The sequence below is a fragment of the Drosophila virilis genome, chromosome 3 (genome assembly GCF_030788295.1).
Source record: "Drosophila virilis strain 15010-1051.87 chromosome 3, Dvir_AGI_RSII-ME, whole genome shotgun sequence".
Lineage (NCBI taxonomy): Eukaryota > Metazoa > Arthropoda > Insecta > Diptera > Drosophilidae > Drosophila > Drosophila virilis.
This window is the reverse complement of record NC_091545.1, coordinates 22,679,701-22,691,827: the sequence shown is the minus strand read 5'-3', so window position 1 is coordinate 22,691,827 and position 12,127 is coordinate 22,679,701. Positions and strand designations below refer to the sequence as shown.

The 12,127-nt window shown below is 47.1% G+C and overlaps 2 protein-coding genes across 3 annotated transcripts; both read left to right on the top strand.

Moving 5' to 3' along the window:
* The first annotated feature begins 98 nt into the window (after positions 1-98).
* Positions 99-7,940, top strand: AcCoAS (acetyl coenzyme A synthase). Its single transcript, XM_002048249.4, has 6 exons — positions 99-1,026; positions 5,376-6,114; positions 6,177-6,331; positions 6,391-6,559; positions 6,632-6,821; positions 6,886-7,940. The coding sequence occupies exons 1-6, from the start codon at positions 716-718 to the stop codon at positions 7,332-7,334; spliced, it is 2,013 nt and encodes a 670-aa protein (XP_002048285.1). The 5' UTR covers positions 99-715; the 3' UTR covers positions 7,335-7,940.
* A 765-nt stretch (positions 7,941-8,705) lies between these two features.
* Positions 8,706-12,115, top strand: LOC6623467 (inositol monophosphatase 1). Of its 2 annotated transcripts, none has more exons than XR_001450442.3 (4): positions 8,706-8,889; positions 8,951-9,453; positions 9,515-10,176; positions 10,232-10,985. XR_001450442.3 is itself a non-coding variant. In XM_002048247.4 (4 exons), the coding sequence occupies exons 2-4, from the start codon at positions 10,984-10,986 to the stop codon at positions 12,048-12,050; spliced, it is 945 nt and encodes a 314-aa protein (XP_002048283.2). In that variant the 5' UTR covers positions 9,856-10,176; positions 10,232-10,983; the 3' UTR covers positions 12,051-12,115. The 2 variants fall into 2 exon arrangements, 1 of the variants encoding a protein (XP_002048283.2); XM_002048247.4 differs by lacking the exons at positions 8,706-8,889; positions 8,951-9,453 and adding exons at positions 11,172-11,680; positions 11,741-12,115 and having other exon boundaries at positions 9,856-10,176; positions 10,232-11,109.
* Positions 12,116-12,127: the final 12 nt, after the last annotated feature.

The following is a 12,127-nucleotide window of genomic DNA, read 5'->3' as shown; positions in this document are numbered from 1 at the left end:
GCTGCGGAATTGATAAGACGCCGAAGAGAGTCCGCTCCGTGTGTGTGTGTGCGCGCGCGCTCTCTTATCGAAGCACTCAAAAAGCCGCTCAATGTTAGATCAGCGTCGAACAGCGTGGCTCCGGCTTAGAGCGGAAATGTACGCCGAGCTGGGCCATGTAACAAAGTCTGTTGCTGAGGCTGCGATTATCAGCTGATTACGTGCGAAAAACGCACTGGACACACACCCTTACGAGCCGTGGAAACATAGGACCTGTTAGACTGATAAGACTGTGGGACATGTCGGGCGACCGTCAGTAGTGTCTGACCACAGATGCTGATAAGCGCCGTGCAGCTTGAACTTGAAGCGTTCTGATGTGTGCGCGCGCGCGCGCTAAAAGCTCCCAGCGAAAGCTCTCAGAAATGGCAAAAGCTTTAAATCGCACGAGCGCAGCGCTCAGTGCTCAAATTGAACTCGAATCGTGCGGTACAAGAAGTCGTGCGCTGCGGGTAATAGAAAAGAACCCCAAACCGAAAGCATTGTTCAACACATTCACACACAAACAAACAGACACACACAGACGCGGACAGTCGAGAGGCAAACAAATTGATTGAAAGAAAACACACGGGCGCATTGAAAAGTTGTATGTGAAAAGGATAATTGTCAGAAATTTGCGAAGCCAAGTGAACAAAAGGAAAACCTACATATATTTAAACCATAGACAGCCAGACGCAAAATGCCAACTGAAAAATCAATATTCAATCCAAATCCGGCAATCAGCCGCAATGCCTACATATCCAGCTTCGATGAGTACAAGAAATTCTATCAGGAGTCCTTGGACAATCCGACCGAGTTTTGGTCGCGCGTTGCGAAACAATTTCACTGGGAAACGCCAGCGGATCCCTCAAAATTCATGCAATACAATTTCAACATCTCCAAAGGACCCGTTTCGATCAAATGGATGGAGGGCGCCTCGACCAACATATGCTACAACCTTCTCGATCGAAATGTACGCAACGGCCTGGGCGATCAGATAGCGTTCTACTGGTAAGTTCAATCGAGTCCTTTGCCCAGTTGCGTAGGTCGCATGAAAACAAAAGTGTAAACGTGCCAAGGATATCGATTTTTTCCTCATCTACTGCTTCCTCTTTGTGCTCTGCTGTTACGAAACGCAGTCGTGACGTCGCCAGCCCTCGTTCGCCAACCCGCCACCTACCTACCCTTGGTCGGGCTGCATTGCGCAGGCACACGAGCAAACAGATGTTCGCAATTTACTTGAGCGCGAGCTTCGGTTGTTACCGTTACTGTTACCGTTACCGTTGTCGCTCTCTCAAGGACATAGAGCCTCTGCTCTGGAATGAGCTTAAATACGAACATAAACAGACAGCTGACTGTTAATTTATTAGTTTGAGCAGCTCTGCTGTCAGTTTTAGCAGCTACCTTCGGAAGGGTCAATGTCAGGGCCCTGACCAGGCCACATAAACTATGAATTCGAGTTCTAGGATTGCAATTTGTGTTGTTTTCAATGTGTTTAAATATTAGATATGCTGCTTCAAAGTAAACAAATGCAAATACTCCAAATATATATTGCTTTGGGGCTTGAATATATTACAAAACTTTCCCAGACTTTGTTTGACGCGCTTACAAATGAAATTTGTAATCGGAATTAATTAGTATTTTTGTGTTTATCAAAGTATAATTATACAGGTGCTGCCTATGTCTGTGTGTGCGGTTCAGTCGAGTGCTCTTCAAAAGTCATAAATGCCCTCAGATTGCAAAAGTAAATGCGTCTTACAGTTTATATAAATATAGTTGCTGTTTGTTGTTTCTTCTTCTTGTATATATGTGTGTGTGTGTGTGTGGCATGTTTTGCTTCTTGCAGGTTATCGGGCACAAGGTTCAAATCAATCTTGACATCTTGCTGCCTGTCGAGTCGTCACACCAAAAAATAAAACACAAATGTTAATTCTCTAATCTCGGGTACCCGGGTTATCGCCGCAGTTCAACTATGGACGCGTGCGAAAAGAAATGCAAATGATACGGGAAACGGAATCGGATTCGGAATCGCTATACAAATAGATTATTAAGTCAGGTATGTGAAAGGCAAATGCAAGGTCAAATCGTTGTCTGAGTCCCTGTTCTCGCAACTCTGAAATTTAAAAATTATTAAACTCAAATCCCAACACACAATTCGTCCATCAGTTAGATAAGATAAAGACGCGTACCTGAGCAATTTGCAGGTAATGGGGCAATAATTAACACAGCTCGCTGGAAAAAATAATAATAAATAGATAATACACAGGCACAACAATAAAGGTAACCCAAAGCAAAGCAAGGCAAACAGGCAAATCTGTGGTTTTTTTTAACTTTTACTGGACTATAATAATAAAGCGAGGCATTTCTTCTGATACAAGCGCAAGCAGACATAGACACACACACACACACACACACACACGCACGCACGTGTAGCGCTGAAAAGTGCTTATATAAGCGAACGATTAGCACAAAGCGCGCAAATTGTTTATTCAAATTGATTTCGCTGCGAACGCACAAAAATCAAATTAAATATTTCGCGCCTCAATGTGTGTCAGTCTGTTGTCTGGCAATGGCCAACGTCGACAAGGTGCGCAAAAAGAGTGCCAGTGTCAAATGTTGCGAAGTTCAGCTTGAGCCGCGCGTCGAGCGCAGCTTCCGCTCTGCATGTTAAAGCGCAGACACATTTACAGTTTTGGCGGCACTGTGTTTCGCGCAAAAATCACGCGATCATATCGTCCGATTACTCACAACCAATCGCAGCGACAATTTCTACGCATTCACACATGCGCTGAGGCGGCTAAAACGTGTCTGTGTGGGTGGGTGTGAGTGTGTGTGCGCAAAAGAAACAAAGATAATGTTAATGCTGACACACCTACAGCTCGAACGAAAGGGCAAAAGCAGCAACATAATGGCCAGATGTGTAAGGGGGAGGGGGGGGGGGGGTCAATCGCCATGTGTTTGTCTGGTTTTGTCCACGTTTTGTTATCAATATCGCAACAGTAATTGGAATCCATTCGTTGAATTGCCCTCATTATGCTAGTATACAACTGTGCGTATCTCAGTCGAGTACAAAACACAAATTCATAATCAAAACCTTTTGCATAATTTGCATAATGTTGCATAGATTAGCGTCTGCGGCTCGTCTAGCCGAAAATCATACGATGTTGCTCTCAAACTGTAGGGCCAGACCCAGACACAGCGACGCTTAAAAAAGCTGCAGCGCTTTTACTTCTTCACGCAATCTACTTTTAAGCTAACACAACAACAAATGAAAACATTCGATGCGATTTGTTTTCGTGTTGTTGTTGTTTCATTTTGTAGCTTTCAGACACGCAAATCAACAGCTGCTTGTGCTTAGATAATTATTGTTGTTGTTGCCTTGTTGCCGGCTGTTGCGCCTCACATGATTTCAGCTCGTTCTTCCCAACACGCCTCTCAAAAGTGGAAGCTAAATTCGCGATACTTTTGATTTGTGATAAGCGCCAGCCAGCCACGCGCCTATTTGCTGCCAACGGCGGCGGTCAAGATCATGAGGTTTCCATTTTCGATTGGTTTCCAGGCAGCATTAAAATGCTCATTGCCAGCACTGCGGCAAAATTGATTAGCCCATAGATTGTCTAGCGACAACGCGGCCTCAAGTATTTCTTATTGGGAATTCGGCATTACGTTAACATGGGAAAAAATCGCGCCACCGGGCCACCGATTAAAGCTTCTAGTTAGTCATTTGAGGAGAATGCTAGCAACGGTTTGACAAGCACACATAAACGTAATAGTAATTGCGATCAGTGCTTGTCAAGCTGCGCAGAGAATGACTACCAGAGAGAGAGAGAGAGAGAGAGAGAGGGAGGAGAGAGCGTGCTTACCTTGGCCTTGAATTAGGCACAGGGCTGCTTAACAGCGCTGTTAGTTTTAACAGACTCTGTAGCTGTTTGCAATGTGGGTTTGCCGGCGTTTAGCAAACAAAATTTATCAAATTCTGTGTTGCTGTTTGTTTTTGGTTTATTTTTAACATCTTACTAATTAATTACAATTTCGAATAAGTTGAATAGTATTTCGCTAGGCAGCTAACGCGCCAGCTCATAGCATATCCAAGAAAAGGTGAACTTCGCACCCGCCTTTCGATTTGTGCTCTGCTAAAATAGCGACAAATACGTCATGAGTGCGAGCTGGTTTTATACGCTACCCGATTTTCCTTGATGTTCAGAGACTCGGCAAATCGTTTATGGCGGCAACTGAATCTTATCGATCCATATGACAAAGCCAACCAATTTAGTCAATGATTTACAGATATTTACGGTCTTTGACTCACTTCAAAAAAAACATATTTTTGTTTTGGGGTTTGTGTCATACGGCACGTTGTCTAGAACTGCGACAGCTGACCTAGACCAAGACCTGCAGGTGGCTTTCTCTATTGTGCACCTGTCCTTGGACAGTCTCGTCAAAATCCGTTCTATGTGCCGGCCCGTCACGATTTTGTATTTATTGTATTTGTTTCTGTGCGCGCTCGATTGTGCATTAAATTTGTTGTTAAATTTTATGCATTTTGTATTTGGGTGCCATTAATTATACCCAGGCAATTCAATGGATAACAATACGCTACAAAAGTATACGCACCAGCAAGTTATGTGAACTGCGGTTCATTTGAGCAGGATTTGTTCCAGTTCCTTGACATTTGATTATCTATATTAGAAGAAAATGAAATTTGGCTTTTATCTAAAACTCTGATCCAATTCTTTCCACTTTTTTGTCTGAGTAGAAGGGTTGCAGCTCTTTGCGAATGGCAATTCCAATGAATCTATGAATCTTTGAAAGCTGAAGAACATCTTATTTATAATCATTTCTATCTATATCGAATATAATTGTTGCTTTGTCTGAGTCTACATCTTAGTTTTTTCCCATGTACACACAACTTTATTGAACACTGTAAAAAATGATATATATTTATATATGCAGTATATATCGTTGTCGGCATTGCAGCTGTTGACTTTTGTGACTATTGTGCCGGCGGCCATTGGCTTCGGTTGCCAAGTTGAGAATTAAAGGGAAAGGCGCGCTGCTTGGCTAGCAGCCAGGGGGGAGAGGGGAAGAGTGAGTCGGGAAGCAATAAGACCCAAATGACAGCCACTGTGAGGCAGCTTATCAAATCAGCAAATTATGTTGCAAATTCAAATTAAGTTGCGAGCGACAATTAGGAAGCCTCAAATTGCTGTAAGTGATCCAATTGATTCGAAACGTGCCCATCTTACCCCATATACGCGGTATACCCTGTAACTGATGGAGCTTATTAATGGGCTGCTCATTTTTGGGCACTTTGCCAACTGATTAATAATGTAGTTCCGCATTCATTGTCCACATTGCAGGGAGGGCAACCACCCCGATGACTATTCGCGCGGTCTCACCTATCGCAAGCTGCTGGAGGAGGTCTGCCGGTTCGCCAACGTGCTAAAGGATCATGGCATCAAGAAGGGCGATCGCGTCTCGATCTATATGCCCATGATCCTGGAGCTGCCCATTGCCATGCTGGCCTGCTCACGCATTGGCGCCGTGCACTCGATTGTCTTTGCGGGCTTCTCGCCGGATTCTCTGGCGGAGCGCATGTTCGATTGCAAGGCCAAGCTGCTGATTACGGCCGATGGCGCTTGGCGTGGCGAGAAGCCGCTCTACCTGAAAGCCCTGTGCGACACGGCCCTGGAGAAGGTCGACGAGATGGGTCACTCCGTGGAGAAATGCATTGTGGTGTCACATCTGAAGCGCGTTACGCCCTGCCAGGAGAATCATGTGGAGCAGGATATACCGTGGACCGATGATCGCGACTACTGGTGGCACGAGGAGATGGAGGACAAGGAGCCGGCCTGCTATCCCGAATGGATGGACGCCGAGGATCCATTGTTTATGCTCTACACGAGCGGCTCCACGGGCAAGCCCAAGGGCGTGCTCCACACCACGGCCGGCTACCTGCTCTATGCGGCCACCACATTCAAGATTGTGTTTGACTACCATCCCGGTGACATCTACTGGTGCACCGCCGATGTCGGCTGGATCACTGGACACACCTATGTGGTCTACGGTCCATTGGCCAACGGCGCCACTTCAGTTATTGTAAGTCATCCAGCAAGCGGACTTTAGGGGATTACTTACCCCTGTATCTGTTTTACTTGCAGTTCGAGGGCACGCCCTTCTATCCCGGCAACGATCGCTACTGGAGCGTCATTGACAAGTACAAGGTCACCCAGTTCTATACGGCGCCCACGGCTATACGTGCGCTCATGAAGTTTGGCGAGGCGCCGGTGCTCAAGCACAATCTGAGCGGTCTCAAGTAGGTGCACACACACTGCCAAAGCAGACTATCGAGCTGATGTTCTCGTCTTTCCACAGGGTTTTAGGCAGCGTTGGTGAGCCCATTAATCCGGAGGCCTGGCTCTGGTACTATCGCAACATTGGCAAGGAGCAGTGCTCCATTGTGGACACGTTTTGGCAAACGGAAACTGGCGGTCATGTCATAACGCCTCTGCCCGGCGCCACGCCCATGAAACCAGGCTCTGCTGTACGAAAGATGATATTATTTAACTTGCCTCAATGTGCATTATATAATTCAATGTCTCTGCTTGTCTTGCAGACGTTTCCCTTCTTTGGCGTCAAGCCTTTGCTGCTGGATGAGTGCGGAATTGAGATCAAGGGCGAGGGCGAGGGCTACCTGGTGTTCTCGCAGCCCTGGCCGGGCATGATGCGCACGCTGTACAACAATCATGAGCGCTTCGAGGACACATACTTCTCCAAGTTTCCCGGCTACTATTGCACTGGAGACGGTGAGTTTGACTGGCATACAGAATCCATGCATATCGTTATACGTTACAAATCTTGCCAATACAGGAGCTCGTCGCGATGCTGATGGGTATTTGTGGATCACTGGCCGCGTGGATGATATGTTGAATGTGTCGGGTCATCTGATGTCCACCGCCGAGGTGGAGTCTGTGCTCACGGAGCATCCACGTGTCGCCGAATCGGCTGTGGTATCCCGGCCGCATCCGGTCAAGGGCGAATGTCTCTATTGCTTCATAACGCCCAATGAGAATGAGGCGTTCGACCAGAAGCTAATCGCCGACCTTAAGAAGATGGTGCGCGAACGCATTGGCCCCTTCGCCATGCCAGATGTTATACAAAATGCGCCCGGCTTGCCCAAGACGCGCTCCGGCAAGATAATGCGTCGGGTGTTGCGCAAGATTGCCGTCAACGATCGAAATGTGGGCGACACCTCCACGCTGGCCGATGAGCAGATTGTGGAGCAGCTGTTCGCCAATCGTCCCGTGGAGGCCAAGTAAACAGGTCCAGACACAGAGCCAGACCCAATGACCGATCCCAGTTACTCTTCTTTGGATTCTAGCTTTCAGCTTAGCTCCTCTGCAAACCTCTACTTAGCCATAGTTTGCTGCGCTCGCATTTAGGCTGGCCAATTCGACCAGTTAATATCCACGTATGCTATTAACGTGAAACTTGTAAATCTCTCTCCAATCCTTTCTATTCGATACATATATGCATACATATATATATTACCTATGTTTAGCGCCAACTGTTGGCCCCGCGAGGGGCTTACAGATTCCACCTAGTTTTTAAGCTGTGTGCGTAAGTAAGGATCATATGCAACTGTTATTTTCGATATATACGTTATACATATATTGATATTTTGAATGTGTGAATTGGTTCTGAATCGTATACATAAATGTCTTTATAGAATGTAGTTAATATGCTGAGCACGCACACATTTTTCTTCACAGTTCTTTTGTTTGTTTGTTGTAGTCTTAGCCTAAGTTCTTGCTAAATTCGTTGTGATACAAATTTAATTATATTGATTATGTATGTATTTTTAGTAGAATTGATAATACAAAATATATACACGATTTCAGTAATACCCATTAACAACACATTAACACTACATTTTGAGTTTCTCCCATAGCGCACATTCTTTGTAGTATCTTTTTACAATTATTTTATATTGTATCCTTTTGCTATATTCTCTTCAGCCGTTTACAGCACCAGCCTAAGCTAAGGAATACGTAAGTCCGTATTATATATCTATATATATTTGTGGTTTCGTGTTGGCGATATTTACTAGACGTTCCGAGCGTTAGTTATTAAGATTGGAAAAGATACATATCAATGTGGCATAATGCTTATCAACATTCCAAAATACTTATTTGATATACATATTTAATCAGCTATATACATATATATATATATCGCTATATAGTCGAAAAAGACTTCCCGCAACGAGAACATATCATTGAAAAAACTGCTTAAAAAAACTCAAAGTATATACATATCATTATTGTTACTCGTTTACCCCGTTGTTCAGTTAGGACTATATCGTATCCCTCAACTGAACTTGGCGTGAACGGACCACGTAGTATTGTTATTGTTAGTTATCCACGTTGGAGACGGCATCGAAGGGAGAGCTTTGAATGGAACGCGGGTGCTGCTTGATCCTAAAGGGGGGGGTTGCCAGCAACGCCCCCTTGTCTGATTGTAAAAAGTTGTTTAGGTTTTTAGAGCGTCGATGCGAGCAGATTTAAATAAATAAATGTGAATTGTACCAGATATGTACATAACAATATATAAATATATTTATCGAATCTTATATGTGTATAATAAAGTTTATTGTTTCCATGTATATACGAGTTTTCATATCCCTTGACTTAAACTTCTTAAAGCTAACACATATTCGTTATTTGCTTTAGCTTAATCCTAAGTGCAAAAGTTGTCAAAATGCAAGTACTTTTAAGAGCTGTGCCCGGCTATTGTCCAGGCAGACAATTCTCGACGGTGGATCGCGACAGGGCGCGTCAGCTTATAAAGCAGCTAACCCGGGAGGCCGGAGAGGTAGTCGTATCATTTGAGTAGGCAGTGTAGCATAGATAATCACCGGATATAATATTTGCAGCTGATGATGAAGGGGCAGGAGCAGAAGCCGGAGTTCATAATAAAGGCACATCAGCGCGATCTGGTGACACAGACGGACAAGGCTGTGGAGCGCCTGCTGGTCGGTGGTATACGGAAACAGTTTCCAGATCACGAGATCATTGCCGAGGAAGGCACTGAAGGCACCGCCAAGAACTGGGTCGTGAGCGATGCGCCCACTTGGATCATAGATCCCGTTGACGGGACAATGAACTTTGTGCACGGGTTCCCACACTTCTGCACATCGATTGCCCTGTACGTGGAGCGGAGGGCCGTGCTCGGCTGGATTGACAATCCCATGCTGAGGCACACATATGTCGCGCAGCAAGGATCGGGATTCTACTTCAATGGAAACCCGATGCGGGTCAGCGGACAGCGGGATCTCAAGCAGTCGCTGGTCTGTCTCGACTGGACCGTGGCTCTGGGCGAAGATGGCCAGGATTCGGCCTCGCCCAATATATTCAAGCTGCTGCCCATGGTGCATGGGTGAGTGGAGCCTCAAGTGCTTAGATGCTTGTTCGTGCGCGACTCCAAAGTACTTTTCCAGCGTACGCGCCCTCGGCTCAACGGCGCTCAATCTGGCGCAGGTGGCTATTGGTGCCTGCGATGCCTACTTGCAGTTCGGTTCACACGTTTGGGATTGGGCTGCAGGCGTGCTGATGGTAGAGGAGGCGGGTGGTGTGGTCATCGATCCGTGCGGCGGCCCCTTTGATATATATTCGCGTCGCATGCTGGCAACGGCAACGGCCGAGCTGGCCGAGCAAATGGTGCCCCTGGTGCAGCAGCTGTTCCCCCAGCCACGTGACGACGAGCCAACAAATCCAGGGAAACAATCGAAGCCTTAAGCATGCCTTGACTACGATCAGCCAATGCTATGCCGTGTATGGAGAAATAAATCATTTTAAATTTTCAAGTGATTCAAGATAGCCAAATGCAAAGCATAATTAGGGGTTTCTTGACAAGCAGCCGTCGCCAGTGCCAGGCTCCGCCTGCAACGGCGACTGGCTCATCTGTCCAGGCAGTGTCACAGGGACAAGATGACATATGTCGTCATGGCATGGACAAATGCCTCGAGCTGGCCTGTAAAGGCGTGCGACAGCAGATGCATGCCTTCCAGGCGAGGCACAGCCCCAAGATGGCGGCAAACAAATGGGACACGCTGATTGAGGATGTGCTGGTGCGGGACACCGCGATGCATTCGCCAAATGAGTAGGTAGACCCAAACAGCAGTGGCTCATGCAGTGCTAATCCAATCCTTGCTCAGATTCATAGCCGAGAACAAGGCTGATGAGTCCATCTGGCCTGTAAATGACATCGATGGCTCTGTTAAACTTTTCTCCGGCTGTCCCAATGCTGCCAGTTCGTGGAAGATGGGCTCTGCAATGCTGACTGTGCCGCAGGCGAGTGGCATAGTCATGGATACCCCAGTGAATCCTTTACATTTCATTAGCCTCTGGCTGCTCCCATCAAAACAGCGGGATGATGAGCTTGAAGGTGTACAAACAAATGAACCAGTTGACCAGGACTCTGCTGGGAACGACAAGCTGCCCAGCGAGAGAGCTGCAGAGCAGTCGATTGTGGCAATAGCCAAAGCGAAGGACACAGGGAAATCTAAAAAATCATCAGGAAAGACTTGTCCACAACAGCCGCGAGTTCGTAAACAGAAAAGAAAACTTGCAAGGCGGCCAGCCAGAAAACCTTGTGGTACACCCAATAAGCGGGACGACTCGATACCCGGTGATCCGTGCATGCCCGGCTATAGTTTGTAGATCATGTGCTGGAATGGTAGCCATGAAAGATGACTCATCGACCAGTGACTCGTGTTCTTTTTCTCTTATTCGCACGCAAACAAGAACCTTGCTGGATAAACGACGGCGACGAGGACGGCAGCTCATCTGCCATTGACTGGACTTTACACGGCCACATTTTCGAATTTGGATTGAAGCAGGCGCAGTTTATATTATTAAAATATTTATTAACATATTTGGAAAATAAACTACCAATTGCCATTTAAAAATGTTTCGATTTGCGTGTCAGCGTCTGCTGCCACTAGAAAAGACCTCCATTCGAAGGAGTGTGAGCCACGTGGATGTCGACCAATGTGCCGTGGAGGTATGTCGGCTGGTCGACCGGGCTGCAGAGGTAAGAGTTGGGCGGAAAGCAGATGTGAGTGGTCCACTAAGAGTATCCTGTCTGACCGACAGCACCTGAGGGCGGCCAGTGGGCAGATGCGCGTCTTTGAAACCAAATTGAACAACAAGGATTTGGTTACAGCCACGGATCGTGAAATTGAGGAGCTGTTGATAAAGGGCCTACGGGAACGCTTTCCCGAGCACGTTTACATTGGCGAGGAGGGAACCGCCGGCGCATCCACGGGCCGCAAGCTGACCGAGGAGCCCACCTGGATCGTTGACCCCATCGACGGCACCACAAACTTTGTGCATGGCTTCCACTGCAGCTGCATCTCGGTGGGCTTCTGGCTGAACAAACAGCCGGAGCTGGCCATCTGCCACAATCCTACATTGGAGCTCATCTTCACAGCCCGTCGCAATCGTGGCGCCTACCTGAATGGCGAGCCCATACGGACAAGTGGACAGACCGAGCTGGAGCGTTCGCTGATTATGCAGGAGCTGAACGCCGCGAATCTCGAGCGATGCGAGCACAGGGACATACTGTTGACAAACGCAGTTGGGATGCTGCTCAAGGCACATGCGTAAATAGTATAATGGCATATGAAGCCGACTTGAAAACAAATGTCTCTCGCATACCACAGCCTGCGCACCACGGGCTCCGCCGTGATGGACATGTGCCTGGTGGCCATGGGCGCTGCCGACGGCTATTACGAGTTTTATCCGCATGCCTGGGACTTAGCAGCGGGCGCTCTGCTCGTCCGCGAAGCGGGTGGCGTCATCATGGATCCAGCCGGCGGCGACTTTGATCTCATGTCCAGACGCGTCCTGGCCGCTGCTACGCCACAGCTGGGCAATCAGATGGTGCAGCTGCTGGGCGACAGGCAAATCTATCATCGTCGAGACGATGAGCCGCCTCCGAAAAAAACCAACTCCAACTCCAAATTCAAGTAGGATCCAATGTGTGTGAGTAGGCAAATAAATGTGGCTGGCATTGAACCAGACGTCAAAATGTATAATTGTTTTCCGAG

Excerpts from the sequence above, each read along its gene's own strand:
- LOC6623467 (XM_002048247.4), top strand. The coding sequence starts at position 10,984 with ATGTTTCGATTTGCGTGTCAGCGTCTGCTGCCACTAGAAAAGACCTCC. Across the intron at positions 11,110-11,171 it reads TGGTCGACCGGGCTGCAGAG|CACCTGAGGGCGGCCAGTGG; the intron begins GTAAGAGTTGGG and ends TCTGACCGACAG. Across the intron at positions 11,681-11,740 it reads ATGCTGCTCAAGGCACATGC|CCTGCGCACCACGGGCTCCG; the intron begins GTAAATAGTATA and ends CGCATACCACAG.
- AcCoAS (XM_002048249.4), top strand. The coding sequence starts at position 716 with ATGCCAACTGAAAAATCAATATTCAATCCAAATCCGGCAATCAGCCGC. Across the intron at positions 6,115-6,176 it reads ACGGCGCCACTTCAGTTATT|TTCGAGGGCACGCCCTTCTA; the intron begins GTAAGTCATCCA and ends TTTTACTTGCAG. Across the intron at positions 6,822-6,885 it reads CTACTATTGCACTGGAGACG|GAGCTCGTCGCGATGCTGAT; the intron begins GTGAGTTTGACT and ends TTGCCAATACAG.